Genomic DNA, 26,031 nt, shown 5'->3' with positions numbered 1-26,031 from the left:
TACACTGACGCGTTCTTACACGCACACTCGTACACTGACGCGTTTTTACACGCATACTCGTACACTGACGCGTTCTTACACGTACACTCGTGCACTAACGCGTTTTTACACGCACACTCGTACACTGACGTGTTCTTACACGTACACTCGCATACTGACGCATTCTTACACGTACACTCGCATACTGACGCGTTCTTACACGTACACAGACGCGTTCTTAAACGTCATTATAAGAACGCATCAGCTTCTTACACTGCTTCTTCCCCTGTAATTGCTTTAAAGTCTGCTCTGTTCATTGTGTACCACCTTGCTAGATTTTTCTTCGCACTTGAAAGGAATGGTCTATTCGCATATCCTATGTCAACAGGAACACCGAGAAGAAAAAGGCATTGCTACGGTACAGGTATTTATGTTTTTTTGTTTACTTAACTTACATAATAATCAAAGAGAGTAATTAAAATATATATTTTGAAAATAAACTGAGCCTCAATGATATGCACAGAAGTGTTCAAATATTCATTAAAATCATTTCGGAGACCAGATTGATCACCAGTTCAAATTTTTAAATTTGGACCCACATAATTGAATTTATAAATAATAAACATTTTCTTCGCAAGTATATAAAAATCTTGTGACAGTTTTAAATTCTTTATTGTCATAGTTACTACATATACCGTGATTATGCCCAGCATAAATTCGTATGCCATTGTTCTCTATGAACTTTCCCCGTTTTTTTTTTACTCCTGATTCATCTCAGAGATAAATTTCTACTTGGACAGAATTGAATTTCATTTAAAATGTACTTGAACCGACTAATAATCGGTCGAAGTTTGTTAGTCAGCTGTTCGCAGAACGCTGGTACCTACGACTGAAAACTTTTTAATCTCTTCCAAACTGGGACGTAAAATCTCCTAGCATAATGGGCTGACGGACTAAACGGCACTCCATTAAGCATGGAGTCTATTAAGACTTTTTTCCTACGTGGAATATACGTCTTTTTGTGTATTGTTGTAAAAATTCTTGATGTATTACATATTTGCAATCATTAATGGAATCCATTAACCATAGTCCATTAATAATCTCTCCCTACATGGAACACATGGCATTTTTATGATGGCTTGATGGTATACTAATTTATTGAAACCTTGACTATATACTAAGAGGCATGGTATCTGTGACAAGAGGCTTGAAAACAATGACATGAACTTTTATACATCAGAAGATAACGGAGGAAATACTTCAGGAGCATCCAATCTTCCTGATGTTATCGAAACAACTTTATAACGTCAGATGCAATGCGATGACGTCAATCGCTTTGTATTTTGTTTTCTTTCCAGGAAAGGCCTAGCGTCGGAATGTAATGTTTCAGAAATTGTTTTGCAAACCTAAGCTACTTCACGAGCTTGAAGGCGATTTGTTTGTATGCTCCACTTCATGTCTGGATCATCTGGTACGAAGATTTTTTTTCTACATCACGGCTTGTCACGTGTGTGTTTCATTACTACAAGTCCCTTCGATGGAAACTTATTACATCGTCGAACAAGAATACATATAATATCACTATATAATATCACAGAGTAATATCCTAGAATTATTTCTGAATACTATGAATTAATGCTTAATCTGGCGGGGGAAACTTTCTGCGTCCAAATTGAAATTTTCGAGAAGAAGAAGAAGAAGAAAAAAACAAATTCGTTAACACTCGTCCTAAAAGGTGTAAAGTCTTGACCAATAAATTTTGACATGAGTGTTCATTGTATTTAATTTTTCATGATAAAATACTTATAGTTTCTGTGCATGAATACGAAGTAGCCTATTGAACTGAATGTGTTTAGGTATAATTAAATCAGTCAAGCTACGGATTTCGTTACGGATAAATTGGTTGTACGTACAATTTTGATTATCGCTATTGTCAACATTGTCATTATCGCTATATTTAAATCCATCACTATTAAATGTTTTGCCACGACGAAAATTGTCAAAGGTTCATACGAGTTAATGTTTCGTAATTAAACAAGAGCTTGCAGAAAACATCGTAGTTATTTGGTTTCAACTACATTTTTCGTAATGTTTATTTATGATGTAACAATATGATCAAGAAAATTATCGCGATAATTTACTGACTAAAATAAATATATATATGTATATTACAGTATATACAGTCTACTGTATACGAGGTCATGTTGGCAGTTAACGACCATGAACAGATTACAAGACCACAATCGCATGCACTTCCACCACATCCGGTCTGCATTCAACATTCAAGTTCTCCTTAAAAACGATACTCGCTGCACTTTCTACTGCGAAGAAACTACATCGAATGACGTCAAATGTGGATTTTCTTTTATTTAATCGCAGTGATAAAGCATTTTTGGAATTCAATAATCGGTAAAAAAATAGTGAGTGGTTAAAATAAAACTCACTGGACTTTTACTACGAAAAAATTACATCGAATGATGTCAAATGTCTATTTTCTTTCATTTATTCGCAATGATAAAGCATTTTTGGAATCCAATCATCGGTAAAAAAATAGGAAATGGTTAAATGGATAAAATAAATGCGCATTTTATTATATCAAATATATATAAATATATTTTTATTATCTAAATATCAAATATAGATAAAATATATACAGCGAATGTATGTATATATTGCGCATTATGTGCGAATTTATATGATTCACGCATAATGTGCTTAAATGTTTTTTTTTCGTAAAACGAACATCACGATAATTCATCTAAAACCACACCACTCTCCTCATACTACTCGGATTGTAAAGGAAAGAATTATTTAAAGTGGAGAGTCACGGGGCTGGTGTCAAGGTTAGACTCGCCGCAGCCTGAAGATGATGAGCACGGGAAAGTTCCTTCGGTGATCAATTAACGTCCTAATCTTCCACCCTCGAGAAATTCTTTGATGTGTTGGACAGGAGGAAGGTCCTAATGGAGCCTCAACGCTTCCGCAACCTTGATGCGCAGTTTCTTGCTTTTATCCGAGTTTACTTACACGGTCTCCTAACGCAGATGACTTCAAAAACGCTATTTTTTTACCGTAATTAATGTGCGACACTTAGCTTTTGACTCCATCCAACTGAGTATTAGTTCCTAAATATTTTTTTTATTCTCATAATGATGAGCAATAGATTTGAGCATTTTCATTCGCATTCTAAGAGCAATCATAATTATTTAGCATATTTGAAATGCACATTACATTATTTATAAATGCACATTATCCGTTCCGTGACAATGTGCTGTTTTCAAAAGAATTCTCGTGCATCACTTATCTATGCTGTAATCTCTACTTGCCTTTAGCATGTTATTCAATTATAATCTTTATCAAACAGCTGTTAAAAACTTCTATAATTCACGTTCCTCGACACTTGAATTCAAATTTTGTTTGAACGCAATCGCTGTTCGGGTCAGTAACAGAGTATACGCTCGAGGCAACACTCGTCGATCACATAGAAATGTAGCTATGAGCTACATGGGGTCAGACGCGAACGACAGCAACAGTCCTCGTTACCAAGAGCTGCCAAATGCAATCGCTCTGCGTGACGTACATGGTACGGTGCAGCCAATCCCGCTTACGTGTGCAGGCTGCGCAGATAAGCAACATCGGATGTAGAGACGCTCTCAAGTCTTCAGTGACAAATGAAACTTTATAGTTGCTCCTTTTAATTTTTAGTTCAATAATTAGAGCAGTTAAGTATCATGGATATAAGAAATATACTCAAGAAATTTGATGAAATCTTACAATTTATCAGGAAATTTAAATAAACTGACATGTCAGTTTTTCTGCTTATATTATCATATACATCCTGCAGGCGGTTTTGAGTTTGTTATGCTGCTCATGTAGTCACTGTGAATGCGACGTTCGTGCAAGTGTAGTTGAGCTCATCAATATTAGCTCTGCATTACTATGCAGTATAACACTGAAGCGACATTAGTTATGCATTACTGGTTCTTAGTGTTCTACTGTAAAGTTATGAACCAGCATGAACACTATCTGATATTCTTTGAAAATCATGCTGTATATTAAAAAGACAACATAAATACTTTTTTTGACTGAATTATGTTTGGAAAGTATTTGTTTGATAAAATTCAGATATGGCCACTGAAATGACCATAATTTCATTAAGTCAGTTTGAATTGATAATGCTTCAAAAACAGCAATAAAAATTCTGACAACCAAGTTTGTACAAATAAAGAAAAAAAAACAGGTTTCATGTTACTTTCCCCTATAAACATTCAACATAACACAGATAAATAATTTAAAAATGAATTGATAGTAAGTGATGTATTAAAGCTGCAGTGAATATCATTAGGCCTATTTACAATATTTTGCCACTAGCAGCATTAATTTTTTTCCTAATCCTCTTCATAGAAGGGTGTAAAAAAACAACTTTGAATACTTGGAAAATATCTTCATTTAAATAAAAAATGATTAGAAAACTCTCCTTACAGAGTAGAATAATGCACACTATTCTATGTAGAGATAATAAAATATAGTCTATTGTCAATGTTAACACACTGTCTATCACAACAGTGGGCCTTATGCATGACTAGAGGCCTTGGGTTTCAGTTCTAAGATAATTCAACTCATAATGTAACAGCAAATTCATGAACAAGTTTTGTTAAATTGATATATAAAGAAATACATTACAATGGATTTTTGGAAAGGAACACATGCAGTACAGTGGGTGCATGTTATAAAATCAATTAACATACTACACAAAAGAAAATGCTTCATCATTATATTTTTTATGAAATACAATATTGACAGCAATCTGACAATCTCCTTGTATATCTTTCCATAAGATGAGCATTGTTTATATGAATTTTCATCAGTTTAGATGCTCTAATAATAAATGTTATTAAAAAGTTCAATGCATATAACCTACAGAAACCAATTATTGCTTGATAATGCACATTCAAAATAAAGAAATTTACCAAGATTAAATTTACATTATTACTGAGATTCCCAGTTCATCTAGGCTGTTTAGCTCAACCCTTATCTTAACAAGACCTGCCTATATATAGGCTACAAGCCATACCTTGACAATTGCAGTGTAACCCTGCAATCTTATTAATAAAAAAATGTACATAATGCACTCAAGACACATTTTTGCATAGATATTTCAGAAGATTATATTATCATTCAAAAAAAATGTCAGAACCCATTTTTGAACATAAATACCTAGTTTTAAAATGAATTAAAACTATTTAATGTTTTACATACAAATTTCAAGAAATTATCAGGAATCTAAGGAGGTGCACAGATGATTTAAGATGAATTTCACAAAAACTATTGAAATTTGTGTATTTTACTTAGAGATTTTTTACTTATTGTCAGAACACTTGATTTTTCTAACCTGAAATTTGTAAACCAAGACAACAAAAGCATTATGGTTACAGTTAGGAATAGGCAAGTTTACAGTAATTTCCCAAATAAAAGACTCAGCATAAACTGCATAATCACATAAACCTAGCCTATATGATAAATGAAAACTTCATTATATTTTGAATACCTAACTAAGACTTTCCCCCACAGACATCCATTTACCATTATAATGTTTGCTTAAGAATTTAATCATGATGAAAGATTTGTAGCCTATACAGATGCTTTACAAACATGAAAAGTTTTATCCATGAGTAACAAATGGAATTTGACACCCTGATTGAACATGTTCCATTACTTCCTTCTTAAGCGCACACACTTGATCTCGCAATCTATTGACAACTGCTTGTAGATCACTGTTCTCTGCCTTCAAGCCGGCCACCTTAGTCTCAAGTCGTCCTATTCTTTCAAGCTTCCTCCTCCGGCACTTGGATGCAGCAAGGCGATTCCTGAGCCTTTTTCTCTCAAGTTTGATGCGTTCTTGATTCTCCATATTGATGGGTGAAAGAGGTGGAGATGATGATGGTACAGTAAGAGGCTCTTCTTTGATATGCTGATTACTTGTTGCAAATGGCTGTGCTTGAGGTGGCTGCAGTTGTGTATACTGAGATGTATTGTTGTTAGATGTAACAATAATATGAGGAATTTGGTGGTTACTAAGGTTATTCTGACTGTGCATCTGTTCCAAGGAATCGACAAATCCTTTTGCAAATTCCTCCTGTTCGTGCGTGACACGCGGGAACAAATGTTGTCCACCAACCTGTTGTAGCACCAGTTGATCAAGCTCGGGAGAGGCAAGTTTGAGCATATTTAGGTCTGGTGATGTGAGGAGAGGATTGAGCGACGCTGGCCGTTGTCGTTTAGCTCCATTGCCGGGAATGTTTAGATCCAACCTTAGCTTTCGCTTAGCTTGGGCTACGTTTTCCTTGGAGTAAACTTTATACGTGTCTTCGTTATACATAGTGGTCTCCATGAACATTGATGCGAATAATTCACGATATTAATATGCTTTAGACACAATTTTCTTGAGGAAGCCTAGTACGCACAGCCCACTCACGATCGCACTCCAGTCACCAATGAGTCACCCTGAGCGAGACGAGCTCTTTTACAATGGTGTAACGAAACAAAAATAAACACATGACGTCAATTTCTGGCCTTCTCATTGGCCAGTGGTGACATCAACAATCGCGCGACGTGTCTCAAATCTAGAGGCCTTTGGCAACTCTCTGGCACTAGTTTACTGCAATTCTGAGAACTTGCTATGAAGTTTGTTGCATGGGTTGGGTGCATAAAAAATATCTTCCAAGATGATAATATTTGGAATAGAATTTTCATCAAAAAATTCTTTTTAAGAATTACAGTATAAAGCAGAATAGTATTGTTCGTTAAACGAGCTGGAATCATGGTTTAAATCAAATGAAAAATATTTGTTCACATTGAAAAGCCACACAATTTGAAGTATTAATTGTATGAATATGTCGACAGACATTATTAATTGATGTGACATTTGATACAAACTTTTGTAGACGAAAATGTTCTAGAATTTTGCCCTAAAGACTTGTTATCTCACAGAAGTAAATTTAAAAGTATATATCATTAAGCCTAAGGAATATAGTGTTTAAACATGGTGATTAAACTGAATAATTTGAAAATAAAATTAAATAAGAAGTTTTTTCGTAATGTTGATGCGAAGATGTAGATTTGGCACTTTGGTTGTTTGGAAGAGGTGTGGCTTTCTCGAAAACGTTCATCACGAGTCTCTGACTCACATGAGTTTACAACGCGTACCTGGAACCCGACACAAGAAACAGTGAGAGACTGGAACGTGTACGAAGTTGGGGATGCCGGATTTCCGCCGGAACTAGGCATAGTTTGTTAAATTAGACTTGTCAAGTTGATGTTCTGTAGAAATCAAACCTAACAGCAACAGGTGTCAGGTACTAGATCTGATTGAATTTGTTGCATCTTGTGTTGGACCAAAAATTTCTCGCCAGTTGAACTTTATCATAAGCGTGATTAAAATTTTGTAAAATGGATTTAGCCTATCCATAATTAAGAAGTAAACTGGTTAAATGTCACTATTCACTATTGTCAGATAAGGAAATTCTCATAGCTCAAGTGTGCAGTTCTGCTCCTGTTGATTTATTGAATCCAAGAGTGGAAAATAAATTAGGTACTTGCCAAACCTCAGCTCAACTTTATTGTGGAGGTTCTCTGGATCTCTGCCATTTTAATTTTTGAAACCAATAGGCATAGTGACAAACCATAGAATTTTTAGAATCAGTTCATTTTTAATTTCCTCATTTACTCATGATTTAAACCAGTTTCATATGTAGGATAATGCAGGTATCCAGGATACTTTACTGGTCTACATATAGGACTGAAAAATGAACGTGAGGGAGAGTCTAAAAAACTCTCTGCTTTGCCACTATGCCAATAGGCACTAGGCACTAGTAGGTAAGTAGTGACTCACTGACTGGTAGTCTGCCAGTCTGGAGTCTGGACTACTACCATACTATGATACTACTAGCAGTAGTAGTGTAGGAACTAGGAAGCCTAGTCAGGAATAGGCTTTTCTATATGTAAATGATGAACTAGTATCTTCAATGCAAATTGAAATTGCAAATAATCTAACTCTTGATTAAACTGCCCGATTGAAATGCTAAATTTCAAATTTCCCAAAAAATGTGTTTCTGATTCACTGATTCAGTAAGATTGGAAAAATACAAAATCGGAATTTTTAATATTTGATTATTCAACATTTTTGCTAATGCTAAAATCTTATGCTTTCAAATTCTTTAACATGTTAAGGCTATTTGCTTGGTAGATTTTAGTTTTTTCTATCAGTCACAAAGTCACACTCAGAGCTGGGCAGGGCTAGCCTACTTTGAAATGTAGTGGCCGTTACCACTACATCCTACCTACATGCTCTAAATGTAGCAGGTGCCGGCCTGCCGAGTGCTACCGCTACAATTGCTTAAATGTAGTGCCGCTACTGCTACCGCTACTGAAAATGTAGCGGCCACTACGTCTACATGTAGTGCGCTACTGTCCACATGACCTGATCAGACCATCTCTGGTCACACTAGTCTGACTGTCTGAGTAGTCTCAAGTATCAAGAATTGTGGCTTGGAGTTAGATAGAAAGATATGGTTATCTCTTAAATTGTTGGTTGATGTAATAGCATTTTTTCTTTGTGATTCCTGTCTACAGTATTTACACTGTAATACTGGAAATTTTAGGAAATATTTTGACAATGAGATTAGTCTATGGAGCCTGGGGTACTGACTGACACTGGGACTGGTACTTAGAATAGAAAGCCTCAACTTCTCAAGAGACAAGCCTGTGAAAGTGTGACTGCAAGTGCAAGTCTGTGTGAACTGTGAAGTGTGAAGTAGCCTCAAGTAGGTACTCTATGGCCTAAGCTAAAAACTCTCAGTATAAACTTGAAAATAGGCAGAATCCCAATTTAACTAAAACATGAATGACACAAGAACCTCTGTTTTGGGCCTCCTGGGCCCTGGCAAACATTTTTACCTGTTTCTATGGCTCTTGCCTAATTTTCCATGTTAATTAAGAAAGAAGACTCATTTTTCCCTGCAACTTTTGAGAATCTCACTGAAAGGAAAATTTTCACATGCAATTTATTGAAAATTTGCCTAATATGCCAGATTGGGATTCTCTCAATGGTCGAATTTTTTTTGTCTTTTAGATTATGGTCAAGTTTTTAAAAATAAGATTGATGAAACACTAGCTATATTGTTACATTTATATGCCATAATATAATTTTCTTTTTTTTTCTACTCTGTTATGTATCAAACATGTTTATACGATTCAGATATAGATTCAAATTGAAAAAATCTCATCATTTCAGAATGGAGCAACATGCTGGAGCCATTCTGAGTCCCATGGAACTGTTTGCTGAGAAGGAGCTGGTCACAGTTGCTGCTCCAATGGTGCGCTACTCAAAGTTAGTTCTAACTTGTTGTCCGAATTAGAATGAAAAGTATTACCAGTATCCTTAAAGACATTGAAAATTTTCTACAAGCAAATTTTTATTGCCTTCTATTTATCTATAGTCAAATAATTTCAATTGTTTACTTGTGCCTAGCTCCTGGGGAGTTTAATTTTATTTTATTTTTGCATTCAAGCATTACATTCTTGCTTTACTTTTATGAAAAATGTAGAGGTTATTTTATCAATTTTAGTATTAAGCGACTTGAAATTAATCCATACTGTTGAAATACAAGTAGGTATTCAAATATAATAAAGGAATTAGAAACAATTTGTTTGGTTATTATTAATACACTAGGCCATATATGGTACATGCTGTATCAGGCTATTTAGGCAAAGCTGCAATTTTATTTTAGCATTGCTTAATTTGGTTTTAAATCTCTGATCACCAATCATATTGGATTAATTTCTTCCATAAACTTGTGTTTATAAGCATTATCTCATTCAAGTAAAGTGGGATTTAACTTATTTAGTTCACTAAGTTCTTAGTATAAGAAGTAAATTAGTTGAATCATTTCACACCAAACTTAGTTTATGGTCTAGGTCTAGGTTGTGTCTCATCATTCCTGCCTCCTGCAAGGCAGAATATTTTTCAGTCCTGGAACTTGTAAAACCTACAAATCAAAGCCTAGGGCATAAAACAAAAGTTTCCACAACAAATGTCCTCAAAGTTAATGTACTGACCCATTTAGATTTGTCTTTTAAATATGAGTTACAATGTTTTATTTGATTGGAAAATGAATCTTTTATCCCAATGGTGAAATTAGCTGGTATAAGTTTCCACCTCCCTCCCAACTTCTTCAGGAAGCAGTATATTATAGCTTGATTATCCGATAATCTCATTGATTGTCTATGGGGCAGATTTCCATCTTCTGCTCTTCCAAAGCAATACTAGAGGAGGCTTCATTTGCATTCAGGCTATGTATAAAGTGGTAAAAATTTTGTCATTGTATAATTTGTTCCAGGAATAGCGTGTCAAATTCTGATTCCATTTTCAGCTGCAGACTATTGCTAACTTGTAGCATTTGATGAAAACATTGCATGGTTTTCAAAACAGCATGCTTTACATTGCCAGTATTAGGTGTTAGGCAAAAAGGAAGTATACTCATTCATATGTCATTTATGTTGTCAACTTTAAAATTTCCACAAAATTATGCATTGTGATTTTAACTAAATTTTGCATCAACTTCTGATAATGTTAAGTTCTGATGTGGTCACATTCCACTGTCCAATTCCAGTACCACTGCAATTGTATTTGATAAACTACTCACAAGTGCTTCAATAACCAGATTTGAATAAACAAAGAGTAGTTTAATTCTGTTAATAATGCATTTTTTTACAAAAAATTATACTATAGACCAACAATTAGTTAAGAAAGAATACAAAAAAATTTCTGTAAAACAAATTTATAGATTTTCTACCTATTTCAGTGGGTGTCTTTATTTTGCAGTTAAGTAGTTATTCATCTAGTTTTCCAAAAATATTTGTATATACTGGTACTTACTACAAAAAAATAAAAATTAAACAAAGGAAATATAATTATGATATAAAGCAGTGAAATAATCAAGAGTAGATTTTGGGATACTTTTGTGGGAGATCCTGTATATCTAATGAGAGTTCATGCAGTGGATGCATTGAAATTTAACCCTTGTGTTGATTCATACATGATTTTAAACAACCATTTAGGATAAAGTAAAATCTGGAACTTCATGTATCCACCACATAATCAGTCAGTATCCATCTGTCTATATAAAACAATACATTTTGCCTTATTTGATCAAATATAATGTAAATGAATTTGCATAAAACGGGTGGACATTAAATTCGGGACAATTTCATATAGCACATTGAAAAAATTTTTTTGTTGTATGCATAATAAAATTACATTTTGTTTCAGGTTGGCATTTCGATCATTGGTACGCAAGTATGGGTGTGACTTATGCTTTACACCCATGATAGTGTCAGACTCCTTTGTTAAATCTGAAAAGGCTCGGCACAGCGACTTTAGCACCAGCACTGGTGGGTGGATTACTAAGGAGGAACTGTGCAAAATGAGGTTTATAGTGGTATTTTGTAATTGGACTGGAGGCTTAATTAGCTTGTTTGATGGTAAAAATACTCACATTCATTCTTTCAAATTTTATGAAATCATCCTGCGTGTCTACACTTTCTATGTTTTATCTTCTGTTCGAGCATGTTAGCCTTAGCTAGTGTCCATGCTTGATGCCCCTTGAACTAGTTTTAGATAATACAATCCCAGGTGAAAAAGTGCTCTCATCTCCATGCAGATGACAGGCCGCTCATCGTTCAGTTTGCAGCCAGTAACGCTGAGAGCCTGGCATCAGCTGCAGCGCTCGTCGCGCCGTGAGTACGTCTTATGCGCCTCCATTGCATCTGGTGCTATTTGCTGAAATGATACGAGCCTCATCGGTGTATTGAATTTGTAAATCATTGATCACAAGAGGGAAATTTTTACTAAGCTGTTATGAACATATGAATATTGCTAAGTAATGTTCTGTCGAATTTGAAATACCTATATCTTGAATGAATTTAGTATACTGATGCCAATAAGATTAATGTCAGTACAATGATTGATATGACCATTGTTTGCAGATTAAAAAACCTAAGTGGTCAACAAATTAAATGGGTCTATAAGGAGGTCAATTAATTGAAATAGAATGATGCAAGGACATTTTTCAAGAGCTTCGATACAAAGACTTTTTGTAGAAAAATTGTACGTATCAGTTTTCAATGCAGTAGCAATATCAATAAGGGTTTCATATTCCTTAATGCATTCTTATGTGTGTGCATGTGGGAAGTAGAGTTGAATACAGGATTTCAAATTTGTCCACCTCTAAACATGTCTCTAAGCACATAAAAAATCATCCTTAATTGAAATAGATTAGTCATACGTCGAAATTTTTCCAATGATCCGGTTTGTGGCAGGCACAGCTCAGGATGTGACCTGAACTGCGGCTGTCCTCAGAGGTGGGCGATGCAGGAGGGCTACGGAGCGTGTCTTATCCACAAGCCTGAGCTGGTGGCTGAAATGGTGAGACGAACGCGCGCTGTTGTCGCCAACCCGCACTACACGATCTCTGTCAAGATCAGGATACATAAAGACACCAGGTAGAGTTCCTGATGATACCGTACTGTCACAAGCTCGACGTAAATGCGTTATATAAACACGTTATATCTATTTTACGCGATCAGAATTTGGTTTCATGTTACTCGGGCATAAGGAAATTATCTTCAAGTGTGGTCTGATATTTGTTACCCTCGAAATTCATATACAAGCTTCAACTCCTTTGACCCATTTTCATCTTAACCCTTTAAGCCCTGGTGTGACGAATTCGTCACACAGAAAATAAAAGCTTCTACCGAGAGTAATTACATGTTTGGAGTCTAGCCGCGAGTGTGACGGTAGCGTCACATGTTGTGAACTCGTTCGAACGACGGTCGATGGAGTAGGCGCGCCGCTACTGCCAGTACAACACAAAGACTGCGCGTGATCTGAAAAGTAATTCAGATTGTTTTTTCAATTTCGAAACATAATTCAGTGCGTAAATTCAAGTACAAATAACGAGCGAATATGCCGGCAGGTCGACGGTGTCTCTGTGTCGGCAGCTTGAGGCGGCAGGCGTGTCGTTCCTGACAGTGCACGCGCGCACCTCAGAACAGCGCTCTGAGCCCGTGGACTTGGAGACGCTTGCTGCCGTCGTGAGTGCCGTCGATGTGCCGGTCGTGGCCAACGGCGACATCAGGAGTCTCGAGGACGCACACCGCGTGCAGCGGATCACAGGTGTCAGAGGTGCGTCCTAGAACCTGTTAAATTTTGCTTTTACTAATGTTGGCTGGTGTGGCAACTTCTGCCAAATTTTCGGCTTCCACGTACAGTGTTGTTATCGAGTTATTCATTATAGACGGCAATCAACAATTAATTGCCAGGCTCTTCATTTGACGGTACGCACTGAGGTAGAACCCATAATACTTTTGAACGTCTATTATGTCGTCTATTATACTCCTCTCGCTAGATTAAAAAGTTTTTTGTTAGGAGCTACCAAATAGGAACTTATTCTAAAATAGTGCCAAGAAATTGACCAAAATGTAGAGAAAATTGGGATAGACCGTGAGAGAAAGTGCTATAACTGCTGAAACTATTTCAGTTGTTAATATATGTAAAGTTTCTTTGAACAAGGAGAGCAGTCATATACTTTCGAGTATTGGATAGTTTATTTCTGCTTGTAATTTGTGGGGTGTGTCGCCTACCGATACATCATCCTATTTATGTATCTATCTGTCCATTAATGATAGATGATAATAATATATACTTTCGTCAATTATTTACAATTGTGTAACGTCATCAATATAAAGACGTGATCGCCTAAAATGTATCCAGGTGTGATGGCAGCTCGGGGTCTATTGGCCAACCCTGCAATGTTTGCTGGCGAGGACTACACGCCTCTTAGCTGTGTCGAGGACTGGATCAAGATCAGCTTAGAGACTGGGGCTCACTTCACTAACTTCCACCATCACCTCATTTACATGCTAGACAAGCAACTAAGTCGAGCTGAACGTAGATACTTCAACAGCTTGGCTAGTGTTGTCGGAGTCACCGAATACCTGCGAGAAAAATATGACCTTAATCTCTAAAAGAGTCGTTTTTCTAACACAGTTTATGTTTAGTTTATTCCTTCATTCAAGCATAATTTTTGTACACCGGAATCAAACGCATTATCCTAAACAGTTGCTTCACGTGTCTACTGGGCCACTGTGGCCAAGTGGTTACAGTTCAGAGTACCAAGATTGGCGCAGAGAGGCGCGTGTTCGATCCCAGCTCTGTGCACCAGTTTCTGGTCAGAATCGTCGAGGAGGCCGAGCGGTTAAGCACAGCAAAATTTGGAGTCGTGAGTTCGAGACCGAAACGAGCTGTGAATGTTCTGCCATGTTAAGAATCGGCGACAGGCCTACGGCATAATAAACGCTGAAACCGTTGTGCTATGCTACTTGGACGCAAAATGGATTCGTTGACGTTGATTTTTCACTGGTGATTTTCCAAGGCCCTACCCTAAGTCACAAATTAAGCCAACAGGTTTTTTGACCTAAAAGTCACTAGAAGATTGCTACAGATTTCAAGTTCGAATTTTCTGCATAATAGGAAATAACATTTTAGGCTTGCTATGAAAATGTACAAATGGAAAACGTCTAAAACTGCGCATTAATCAACGTTCAAATTATTATTGACACTAAATGAAGCTACATTCCCCGTGGAAATTACTAAAAAACGTTCGAGAATTTTTGCCTTGATGTAATATTACACTGAAGCTATCCGATTTTGAAATTTACAAGGTGATTTACAATTTCAAAAATTTTCAAATCGCAATGATTTTGTCCGCGTGCGTTTGTTTACACTCGTCAGCTGGCTGCTGGTTAGTCGGCACATGTGTACTGCAGTACTGGCGACGCCAGATGTCAGAGAGAAATAGTTAATTTGCCTAATTAGGGATTTGACATTGAGATAGAAGATTTTGTCTTGTTTCTGCAACATGAAAAGGGAGTATTTGGAAACGTTATTCTTTGCTGAAAGATGTAGGGTGAAAGCAAGGAACCTCTGCAAAGACTGCAATGGAGGGGGCTCAGGGCCAGTCAGCGCTGAGTCAGGGGGATGACCATGACCCGGGGCTCTCAGGCCCAACGGCCGTCCTCGAGGTCGACCTGTGGCTTTAAGTCTACCCAGTGAAGACACCCCAAAAAGAAGAAGAACATGAGCCAGGGATCCATCTTTTGAACTTCCATAGTATTGTGCTGCATGTTAGATTGATGATGATTAGATGAGTATAGTGCAGGCTGCAGGTCACTGCTGGCCTCTAAAAAAAAAAAAATTTATAGTTTTTAATATCTTTTGAAGAATAGCATTTTGCACTGTAAAATTTGTACCAAACCTTACGGCCAACAGGTACTACTAGATTAGCAAGATTACTAGTGTAAAATGTAAATGTTAAAAAATGACCAGATTTCTGCTTATACTAATGCTGCCACAGAACAAACATGCATTTTTCTTCAATTCTCATGTAGCTTCTGCTCATTTTTCCAGAAAGGATTGTGCACTTGGAATCTAGTTGCTAGGGATGATAGAATCTTATCTTATCACACATTTTTTTTCAGTAATTAGATAAGAGATAATTCTTCTGGTGGTTATCTTGCAGCTCCAAAAACTGTGGGAAAGTAAGAGGCACAGTTGGGCATGTATCAACAAAACAAGGAAGCTGATTTAGAAATGCTTGGCTGGCTGGTGATTCATTAAAGAAAATTAGTGTTGCAACTAATAAATGTCTTAAAAATTTTATAACTTGAACAATTTATCAATACTAAATTAATTTGTAAAAATTTCCTTCATCCAAAATGTTGTAACACAAAGTTAACATAATAACATACCTTTAGATTAGTAGTTTAACAATTGCAAGGTGCATACTGGTCATGGTCATGAAAAACCTGGAAAGCCATACAATTTGATTTTTCATTTTCCAGGCCTGGAAAGTCATTGGATTTCATTTCAGGTCACGGAAAGTCATGAAACAAAAGGAATTTTGATTTCCTTCAATAAGGTTGATGTTGGTTTGGTTTCGTGGCCAACCCAGCAATAAAAAGAGAGCTTGCAGACAAGATTACAAAAAGGCAAGTGCAGTGCAAGTTTTCACTTTCAAGACACGAGCGTGAGACTTCATGTAGGCTGTAGTACAAAAGCTACTGGACAAGAGCCCTATCAGGTATGGCCTTGTTAGGAACCTGAGATGGCTGGTGCCAAAAGTATTCATCAAGAAGGACTGTAAGGAAGCTGACAAGACTCAGTTGAAAAACTGTCTCACTTTCTTGTTGATGCCAACTTGCCAAGAGATTTCCCAACACAGATGTAGATGGTGTTGTGCAATGAGATGTGCAGCTTTAGAGGTGAATCACAACATTGCAGTGAACTGAATCTCAATGCACAGTTTCAAGCATTTTCAACTTCTGATCAACTGGAAACTTTTTGGCATGCCATTCTGTCAAAGAGCAGCTACAAGAAGCTCTGGAATGTAGTACAATGTACAGAAGCTCATGCTCCTGTCTCATGGCCAAGCCATGGTTGAAAGAGGGTTTTTGTTCAACAAGGAAATCATGACGCACAACATGAAAGAGCAAACAACTGTAGCCCTGCATGCTGTGGTTGATCATGTTGTGCATGTTGTTGGCCTGGAAAAGATGACCATCACCAAGAAGATGCTGCTTGCAGCTGGCAGTGCTAAAATAGCCTACAATCCTGTCAACCGGGGCTACTCAGGACAGGGGGGTAACTTGGGTCAGTCCTCTGACACGGCGTAAAACTGTTGTAGTAGCAAAACTAATTGGAATATTGCAAAACTGAATATAGTGGCATAAACGTCAACATTTTTCCTATCTATGTAGTATAAAGGAAGTTCAAAAATACTACATTTACTAGCTTTGAAAAATTCCTGAAAAAATGGTGAAAAACGATATTTTTGAAAAGTTACTTCTGCTAAGGTCTGTAGTAAAAAAAAATATTTGCAGTATTAAAAAATTTGGCTTGGAAGAAAGTGGCAGACAAGTGTCAGCATGAAAACTTTATTTGCAGAATTTACATACCTCAATCCAAATAAATGGCGGTCATTTCTGCATGTCGGGGCTACTCGGGATACCCCCAAAAATGCATTTACAGTAGAACCTCAGCAAAGGCTCCAGTTAAGAAAAAAATTAATTAAAAACAAAGAATATTGATTACATTTACCTTGCTCAGCGAAAAAAATTCACTCATCGAAAAATTAGTGCATCATCGGTCATCACAAAATTGTGCATAGAATGTCATATATAGAATTGTGCACCAGGCATCATAGAATGAAAAGTAATTGACCTAAACTATGATTTATTTCTCCAAAACATATGATGGTTGTCACTAAAACATTCCTTTCTGTTTCAGGTATGTTTTTCACGATCTTTTTTTATAGTAAATTCAATTAACCTAATTAAAATGGTGTGAAATTACAAGCTGTCCTGTAAGCTTACAGATACAGAAAAAATGCTATAAGGCTGCTGATATGAAGCTTGCAGTGGACAAGGTTGTTGTAAATGCTCAATGGCATGTTCATGGATATGGTAAAATCGCATCAATAATACGGTAATATCGCATCAATAATAGGGTAATTAATGTATATCGTAATATCATATCAATAAAGGGAAAACAAGTAAAAATCACAGAAAATGTCATTTATTCTACCTCTACATCATCTACAATAAAAGAGGAGGACTTCAGAGTACTGTTAGTAATGGATGAGTACACTCTGCATGCTTCAAATGTTTTAAAAAGAAGTTTTATTCCAAGTGTCCTGAGTAGCCCCGTTCGACGGGGCTACTCGGGACACTCTTTTTTTGCTTCTGGCACCTTACGAATAGCATATGTTTTTTTTTGAGAAGCCATGTAATAGCCCTTGCAAAGAGCTTTGAAATGAGCCTAAACTTGTTTATGAAATGTTTCATGGTAAGAAGTTATGAATGAAAAACGTTCGAAATCGTCCCGAGTAACCCCGGTTGATGGTACTTATTTGGCAGAAGAGAAAGAGCAGAATGCAAAGGCCCAGAAAACCCAGAAGAGGAAGGCTTTGTTGGATGAGCTAGTGAACTGAAGAAGAAAAGGCGTACGGAGGAGGGCATCAAGGTGCTTGAGCAAGCAGCCAATGAATATGCAGAAGCAATGGAGAGAAAGGGGGATTTGAAAATTATCACAAAGTTCAACGCCATGAGGCAATCTTTGAAAACAATGCAACAGGAGCTAGACACTCTTGAAGTGAACATTGAAGAAAAAGTTGATGAAATAGCTGCCAGTTGAATGCTAGGGTAGTGGCGTTGAAGAGTGTTCTGAACTGTATTGACATTATCATGTACAATCTTATGTCCATTACTCAATATTTGTTGTGATTTGACACTATTGAATTCATAACAATACCAGTGTGGGCTTGATTTTCAGATGTCATTTTTGTTCCTTTGTGTCTGCCTGCTCTATGCATTTACACATTTGCTATTTATCAACTGTAGGAGATGAAAGAATATGCACGGTTGAACTTTCAGTCATGATAAACCTGACATATAGTCTTGGAAAAATATATTGATGGTCTCAGAGAGTCATGGAAAAGTCATGGAATTTTTTTCTGAATACCAGTACGCACCCTGCAATTGGGACAGGTAACCTTTTTAATTTATTTTCAGTCCAATTTTCTAGCAAGCCTCTACTGCCAAGAATGGAAACTAAGCCAAAAGACATCCATGCTCATGTTTTTGTTGATTTCATCAATTTATGATAAGACAACTTGTTTACTTTTAAAGTGTGAACCAAGTTTTCACTAGCAAGTTTCATAAAATTCTGTCCAACATTTCATTCTGGTATCCATGGTTGTTCTTTCAACTAAACCAGTTTCCAATTTCAATGAGGAATATGGTAGAAAAATTATTAAAGCTTACAAAAGATTTCTTAATCTTAAGTGCTAAGCAATCATATTTTTTATTAATTTTCTTATATGCCAAACAGCTGTCAATTACAGATAATTTCAAGCTTAAACTTTCTTGTGGGTGACAGTGAAATATAAAGAAGTAGAATCCCTAATACCAGAGAGCATGGTCATTCTATTACATATATAATTACTCATGAACTAGTACTCATTCATCATGTATGGTCAAAATATTTTATATAATGTTAAATTGCATATATATATATATACTATGGCAATAAAAGCTTAATAGATGTAACATGAAGTAATAGGTATTATCAAGCTGATGCTTTACTGAAGTAACTGTGGATTCTTTTGTGATTTATCACATTCATAAGGGTGTCAATTTTATAATATTTTTATTTTAATTCTCAAGCTCTAAGAAGTGTTTGTATGCATGTTATGATGTGACAACAATGGCTATTGGGGTGATAAAGCAGGGATGAAACTAAGGGATGTGGAGCAGAGTCAATGAGAAAGTTCTGTTTTTTGTTTATGTTAAATTTAAAACTTTTAAGATTGGTAGATTGTACCTCTATAATTAGTACCTGCTCCATTTATTTATATATGCCTATATAATATATTGTTTTTAATATATATTATATATATATGCCTATATATATATGCCTATATAATATACTGTTTTATACTGTGAGTCTGTTTTTAAAGAATTTTTAAAAGTAATACAGTAATCATCATGAAAAATTTTCTATCAATGTATAAAAATATAGATATATTGAATTACATGATATTTTTCATTGTTAACTGCAATATTGTTACTCCTAATTACTCATACAGACAGTAAATGTATTTGTGTGAGAATAGTTGGGTATATCTGTTCTATAAATTAGCTATTAGTGATGGATAATAGCTTATAGATACCGTATTGATCAATATTTAAAACACCAGCTATAAAATTAATGCAAATTATGAAAATACTGTTTATGCATTATGTTTCCTTTTAAAAATTCAAAATATGGGTATAAAACCCAAGCGCTTGTTTGATAAGTGAGCAGTTTAATGGCAGATACTTTGTGCAACCCAAATTTGTTGACGTTTTTGTATTCCGTTATAATTTTTTTTGTACATGCATTTTATTTGTTTCAAATATGGTTCTCTTCATTACAGTTGTTTTTCTACTCATTCTCATCGATGTTTAAATCGGGACGGGCTTTGTTGACAATTATCAGAGCGTTCCCTATTGGTGCTTACAAAGCAATCAAAAGCCCCTCGCTAATTTTGTTTCGAACAAATCAATTATCCCGACAACTGTATGTGTGTACAAACTCCTCCATCATGTCTAAAATTCCATCTAATAAATCGCCATCTCAAGCTGAGGAGGATGGTTCAGTGACACCTGCTCTCGATACTCAGACTGCCAATGAGAATTCAGAAATTGCAGTAGTTGGAAACGATTTTGATACAATCAAGCCTCGTAATTTGTGCGGTAATGACACCATAACTTGTAGGATACCTGAAAATGCTGGTGATTCTATTGATGTGAAAAATGAAGGAGGTGATAGTGTGGCTGATCCTCCTAATGATAGCAAAGTGTCTGAGGGCAAGACTCCAACGCAAGGCGAGTGTAGCACTGCGAAATCTAGTGATGCACATCCCGAGACTACTTGCGATGAGCGCGATCAACCGCACGTGTCGTTGCTCAAGGAACATTCGCAAGACTCGGTGGTGATTGATGTCGTTCCTTCTGGCAAGTCTAAGAATATGCTCAAGAAGGAGAAAAGGAGAGCTGCCGCTCGGGAGAGAAAGAGGCTTATCAAAGAGGTATGTAAAATGAATGTTTTTTTTTTGTGATGATTCTGCCATCCATTCAGTCTTTGGCGGTTCTATTAGCTAACAGCCTCCACGCTGTCTAATTTTGTACGCAATACCTCAGGTGAGCAATCTGATGTCGAGTATCGGCTTTAATGGCATCAATCCAGCGTGCTTTATGACGGCCTGGACACCGCTCTCTAATAACTATCCTAAGCATAATGGCTCCTTCCATACGATTTTATCATTACGGAAGTCGAGGTTGTTTCCCTTGTGAAACCAACTTAGCTTGTGAGGCTGCATGATATCCCAGTTGTGATTCTTAAGCGTGACGATTTTTTTTCTTTGTTATTCTGGTGCAGTAAAAAGGTTTGCATGTACGTAGTTGTGGTAACGAAACCCTTCAATTTTTAACGCATTCTATCAACTTTTCGAATGTGATGTACTATAAACTTCTTGTCTTACAACCAGCTTTTGAGCTGTAATTCAGTGGTAGTAATTTACGTTGACTATGATTTCGTTTTGAAAGAGTTAGGCTAAAAAATTGTGGGAAGGACTGCAACTGTTATATCAGCACCGAAATAAACAAGGTTCGTAAATTTTCATGCGCCTATATAGACACGTTTTTTCAAGGATACAAATACGACAAGTTTACGGAACATTCTGCAGCTTGACACCAAAAGTAAGACATTTGAATGCGAGCGCGCGTTTGTTGTATTTCACCAATGATTTTCATTTTTTGAATATTCTGTTCTTAATCTTGTCACCATCTACTTCTTCATTGGCGGAATATCGGCACTACTGACGTTAGGTACTCTAATTATAATTTCAACGTTGATTGTTGTGTTTATTTAGACGTTGATTAATTGTGATCTTGCATTGGGTGCTAAATAGCGGCTACATAGAGTGCGCGGTAAATGCTCTACATAAACGCCTAACGCTGAAGGCCTCGTATTAAAATCCATCGAGTATCTCCTGGACTATTTGCCTTTAGTTTAGTAAAGCGATGCGAATGCTGAAACGACGAACGAATTTATTATTTTTCAGCAGGAGCCGTCTGGGTGAGCGGAGGCGCGCATTTCCGTTCGCATTCCTCGCCCATTTTCGAAGCGTAATTTTTATTCAGCATCAAGTCCCCGAAACTATTCTAGCTCGCTCTTTCATTAAAGATTTTCTTATGTAAGCTCAACAGCACGACTGATGTTCATTTCCTTACTTGATAAAGGCCGTGAATTTTGCCTGTATTTTGATTAAATACTGGGCAAATATGCCAGGATGCATGGGTAGTATTCGAGTCTAACCAACGCGCCTCAGCTGTGGTGGCGCTTTGATCACTAAGCCGACAAAAATACACTGTGAAGTCTCATGATCCTGAGACATGGACCGCTGCAGCAGCTCCATGTTCCAGAAGAGTGCGTTCCGCGGTGATAATGTTGTCCCTGCTAGGTCTGTAATAAATCTACACGTTCTCTATGATTGACAAGCTTATTAGGGAGGCTATCGCTGCAGGTCCGCGCGCCAGATGTGTTGATGTAAGAGTTTAAGAAATTTCGTCGCGTGTTGTAGAATATTATATTGTCGTTCTGATCGAGGGACGATTAGTTAAAGCTCTATAGTTGATGGATGTTCTTCGTTGAGGTCGGATTTGGTCGGTGGGTATAGCTCTTAAAATTGCCATTTATTAGCTATCGAGGTTGTGGAGGTCCTAATTTCTATAGTCTCGTATTTGGTCATCAGATAGCGTTGTAATGTATGTTTCAGGACTTCGCATCAGGGTGTGGATGCTTGAACTTTCTCGTCACATGCTAAACTCACTATCGTGAAACATGCATGATCTTCAATCAATTGAAATGCTATGGGATTTTTATTTTTCCCTCGTTTAATTTGTTCTGATAGTGTTTGCAATTTTACAGACATTTTCAGATGGAAGTTAAAGGCGAATGTCGATATCTTAACAATTTCCGATTATCACATCAATAAATGTATACACTTGATGAATATGTCCAGTGAGACTTGCTGGAAATTTCGAGGAATTTTCAGATTTACCTTTTGAAACTAATCGTGATGAAACACAATAACTTTATTTTGTTAGGTTTATCTCTATTTGGGAATCCTTTCGTGTAGATAATTTTTTAATTTTATAATTACCAAAAATTGTGATAAGTTTCTTTAAAATTTTGAAAAAATTATTTCAAATTCAGATTTGTGTTCATAGTTCGTTATTTTTATTTAAGTTTTAAGAGTCATTTCATTGGATCGCAGAGCGTTTTTCATGCTGAAGCGTGCTGCTTATATGCACGATTCAGCATGCGCGCCAATAAAACCCTTCCTGTTTTACTGGCTAACGGTTCTATTCTTGTAGCGCTTTGATTAACATGCTGATTTTGTGTGCGATCTCAAGTGATAGTAACCCTTCACTTAATCTAAGTAAAGAGCAAAGTTTATCTCACTACTCGAAATATATCTCTTTTTACTTTCACTCTTTATTAATATTGTGTTGCCCCTGCTCTAAATTTACAGCTTTTACGCTCTAATTATTATCAGCATCTTGACGAGTAGGTACATAAGATGAGCCGAGGAGTGAATATTGTCACTGTTTTTTGGCACTGGCCTAATTCTTTAGATGAATTGCGACCTGCATAGCTTGGCTGCCGTCATATCAATTCTGCTGCGAGCTCAGCTGTTCCTGCTATTCTGGCTCGCTGATTTATGCTGCCAGCTCTGAAATACTTGCAGTTCTGGTGCCTGCCTTAATATGTTAGAAGTGACTGGCCATTTTAATGTGGCCCTTTGTTACGTTCGCTGCTCGTGGCTAACGTGACGTAAAGAACTAACGTGGAGTTGCTGGCTAAACTCTGTGACGTTGTGAAGGAAAAGCTATACACTCAAATTTAATTGCGGTGTCGGTGTTAGTATTTGGTATTTGCATCGTATTGGTCGCTCGTGGCATAATCGCGGTAGTATAATGCTATTTTGTTTGACACAGTACAATAATCAACGTTATATTTTTATTGACATAAAGCCAGACACAGGGTAGGAATTTTTTTTGCTACATCCTGGCATTAATTCCTATTGTTTTTTTGGCTCATATTTTCATAGAAAGTCTTAGGAAATTGGATTGGAAGTTGCTAAAGAATTTGTGTAGTTTCCAAGTTTCATACAATTTGTAAAGATGGACGTTTGGTTGTGCAGTAGGTAAGTAATAATATTTTTAGCGTTGTTTATTAATGTGTTTTGACGAACGATTTTTCGCCCTCCGAAAGCCTTGCTCCTGTCGTTGCGATTTTTTGGTCTAATTAAAAAAGTGTCTCAGGCGACTCCATTATAATCATGGGTGACAAGCCGTCTTATGTTTCTTGCTGCTGCCGCGACTTGTCGCTCCGCGTACTAATAAGTTCGCTGATTCGTACCTACACATGCAGCACAAAAAAACTTATTCGTGTAGGTACGCTGATTCGTACCTACACATGCAGCTCAGGTTTTTTTTATAAAAACTTGTTCGTGTGGGTACTCTGATTAATTCGTACCTACTCATGCAGCACGTTCTTTTATAAAAATTATTCGTATACGTGCGCTGATTCGTACCTACACGTGCAGCACGTTTTTTATTAAAAATACTTTTTGTAGGTACGCTCATTTCGGATCTACACGAAAATTAAATTTATGAGATGTTTTCTCATAAATATTGTTTTTCATTAAATCTATGCTAATTTTTAATCTTTATATTTATTTCCTACATGGTATATTTAAAACTTCTTCTGCGAGGCTCTTAATTTTTCAACGTTTACGCTATACCTACATTTTTTTACGTGTGATTTTTAACTTGAAATTTCCCAATTAATAGGGAATCCTTCCAAACTGAACACTGTTAGTAACTAAATATTGTAAACAATTTCTCTTAGATTTGTTTTCTAATGGCGATCCCTGTTCATTGGCAGTTTGAAGGTTTTTAATTGCGCTTTCAATTCCCATGATTTTGATGGCTTGACAGTTGTGAACATTTTTGTGATATTGCATAACTTACTTAATATTGCAGATTGGCGATGAGTAACGATTAGGTATTAATTTGTCAAATATGTTCGAGTTAGTCTTCTAAATTGTTGCAGTTTGTCAAATCGTATCCATTAAGTGTTTATTTATCTTATCGTTTATCTTGTAAAAAGTGGCAATGGGTCCTGGCATGGTAGTGATTTTTAGACGAATTTTCCTTGAATATCTTCAGAAGCGAGCTAATGAACCCATCTAAGAAAAATAATACCTATGCACTATCGCTAATCATGAGCACTTTTTTATTTTACATTGTAGCAAATTGCACTGAAAAATTCTACGTCAATAAATATATGTTTGATATTTTCCTCACCTTTATGTGAAATTACTGAATAACCACTTGAACCGTGCAGTTGCTCAGTCATATATCCCATTTTCCCTTCTCAAATAATGCTACTTTTGTTGTAAGATTTTGAATTAACGATGCACTCTTGAAAAACGTTTTCTTCCATAAAGATATGGTGAATCCTTGTGCCATTTTATCAGCTTTTTAATTCTTGGTAAATTTGCGATTTAAAAAATCAAGTTTGCTCAATAATATGCTTTGAAAAATGTTCCAGCTTTTTCCTATTCGAACTTTTGAAAATGAAAGTATGTTCATTAATTAACGTAGGTGGGTAAATTATATAAATTGCAATGTAGCGAATCCGCCCAAATTTGGTGATAACGAATAATATGACGTCATTAACGTGACATTTTCACATGAAAAATGTTCTTAATCTATTATTGCAAAGCCGATTGCACTTTCTACCAATTTTTTCAGGGTGTATTAGCGTTAATCTAATCATGTATATATAATTAAAGTTCTGTATGGAGCCTCCTTGATGATTTGTTGGTAATGGGTTTCAAGGCGCCTGCTCTCGCTGTCCTGATGGTATGGGCGGCCGTGTCATAGATAACGTAACTAAGATAAGCTTGCGTAATGTCGCGACAAACGGCTCGCTTAAATGCTCTATTTGGCGCGCTGTCTGAGCTTGTACACTCGGCAAAATCAATGTGTAATTTTGTTCAAATCGTGACACACTTTTTCCCACGGCGCAAGCAGAGAGTGGGTGTAGCACTGATTCGCCTTTTAGTCAGTCCAAACTGCGTCAAAATGACCCTCACAATGGCAAAAAGGACATCGATATTTGGACAAAGTGTCATTTATTTCTACGAGTGTAGAGCTTCACGCTGGCTAGCGCGCTCGCCTCTAGACGCGCTGTTCGCTAATGACAAGATCAGCAAAGCTGATGAAGCGAGCGCCTCTCCGAGCCTTCCTAATTAAATG

At 36.5% G+C, this 26,031-nt stretch overlaps 2 protein-coding genes across 3 annotated transcripts; one reads left to right on the top strand and one right to left on the bottom strand.

The window, feature by feature from the left end:
- Positions 1–5,212: 5,212 nt before the first annotated feature.
- On the bottom strand, positions 5,213–6,487 carry LOC108678291 (transcription factor Jun-like). Its single transcript, XM_018166666.2, has one exon. It carries the CDS (start codon positions 6,374–6,376, stop codon positions 5,642–5,644), a length of 735 nt encoding a protein of 244 aa, XP_018022155.1. The 5' UTR covers positions 6,377–6,487; the 3' UTR covers positions 5,213–5,641.
- A 607-nt stretch (positions 6,488–7,094) lies between these two features.
- On the top strand, positions 7,095–14,094 carry LOC108678274 (tRNA-dihydrouridine(20a/20b) synthase [NAD(P)+]-like). Of its 2 annotated transcripts, XM_018166646.2 has the most exons (7): positions 7,096–7,334; positions 9,272–9,367; positions 11,309–11,430; positions 11,700–11,775; positions 12,358–12,540; positions 13,014–13,222; positions 13,811–14,094. In XM_018166646.2, the coding sequence occupies exons 2-7, from the start codon at positions 9,273–9,275 to the stop codon at positions 14,062–14,064; spliced, it is 939 nt and encodes a 312-aa protein (XP_018022135.1). In that variant the 5' UTR covers positions 7,096–7,334; position 9,272; the 3' UTR covers positions 14,065–14,094. The 2 variants fall into 2 exon arrangements, with proteins under 2 accessions (XP_047740113.1, XP_018022135.1); XM_047884157.1 differs by lacking the exon at positions 9,272–9,367 and having other exon boundaries at positions 7,095–7,334.
- The last annotated feature ends 11,937 nt before the right edge of the window (positions 14,095–26,031 follow it).

This window comes from Hyalella azteca, unplaced genomic scaffold (assembly GCF_000764305.2).
Source record: "Hyalella azteca isolate HAZT.00-mixed unplaced genomic scaffold, Hazt_2.0.2 contig14766, whole genome shotgun sequence".
NCBI lineage: Eukaryota > Metazoa > Arthropoda > Malacostraca > Amphipoda > Hyalellidae > Hyalella > Hyalella azteca.
Note: the sequence above shows the minus strand (reverse complement) of the source record. Positions and strands in the feature narration are given on the sequence as shown.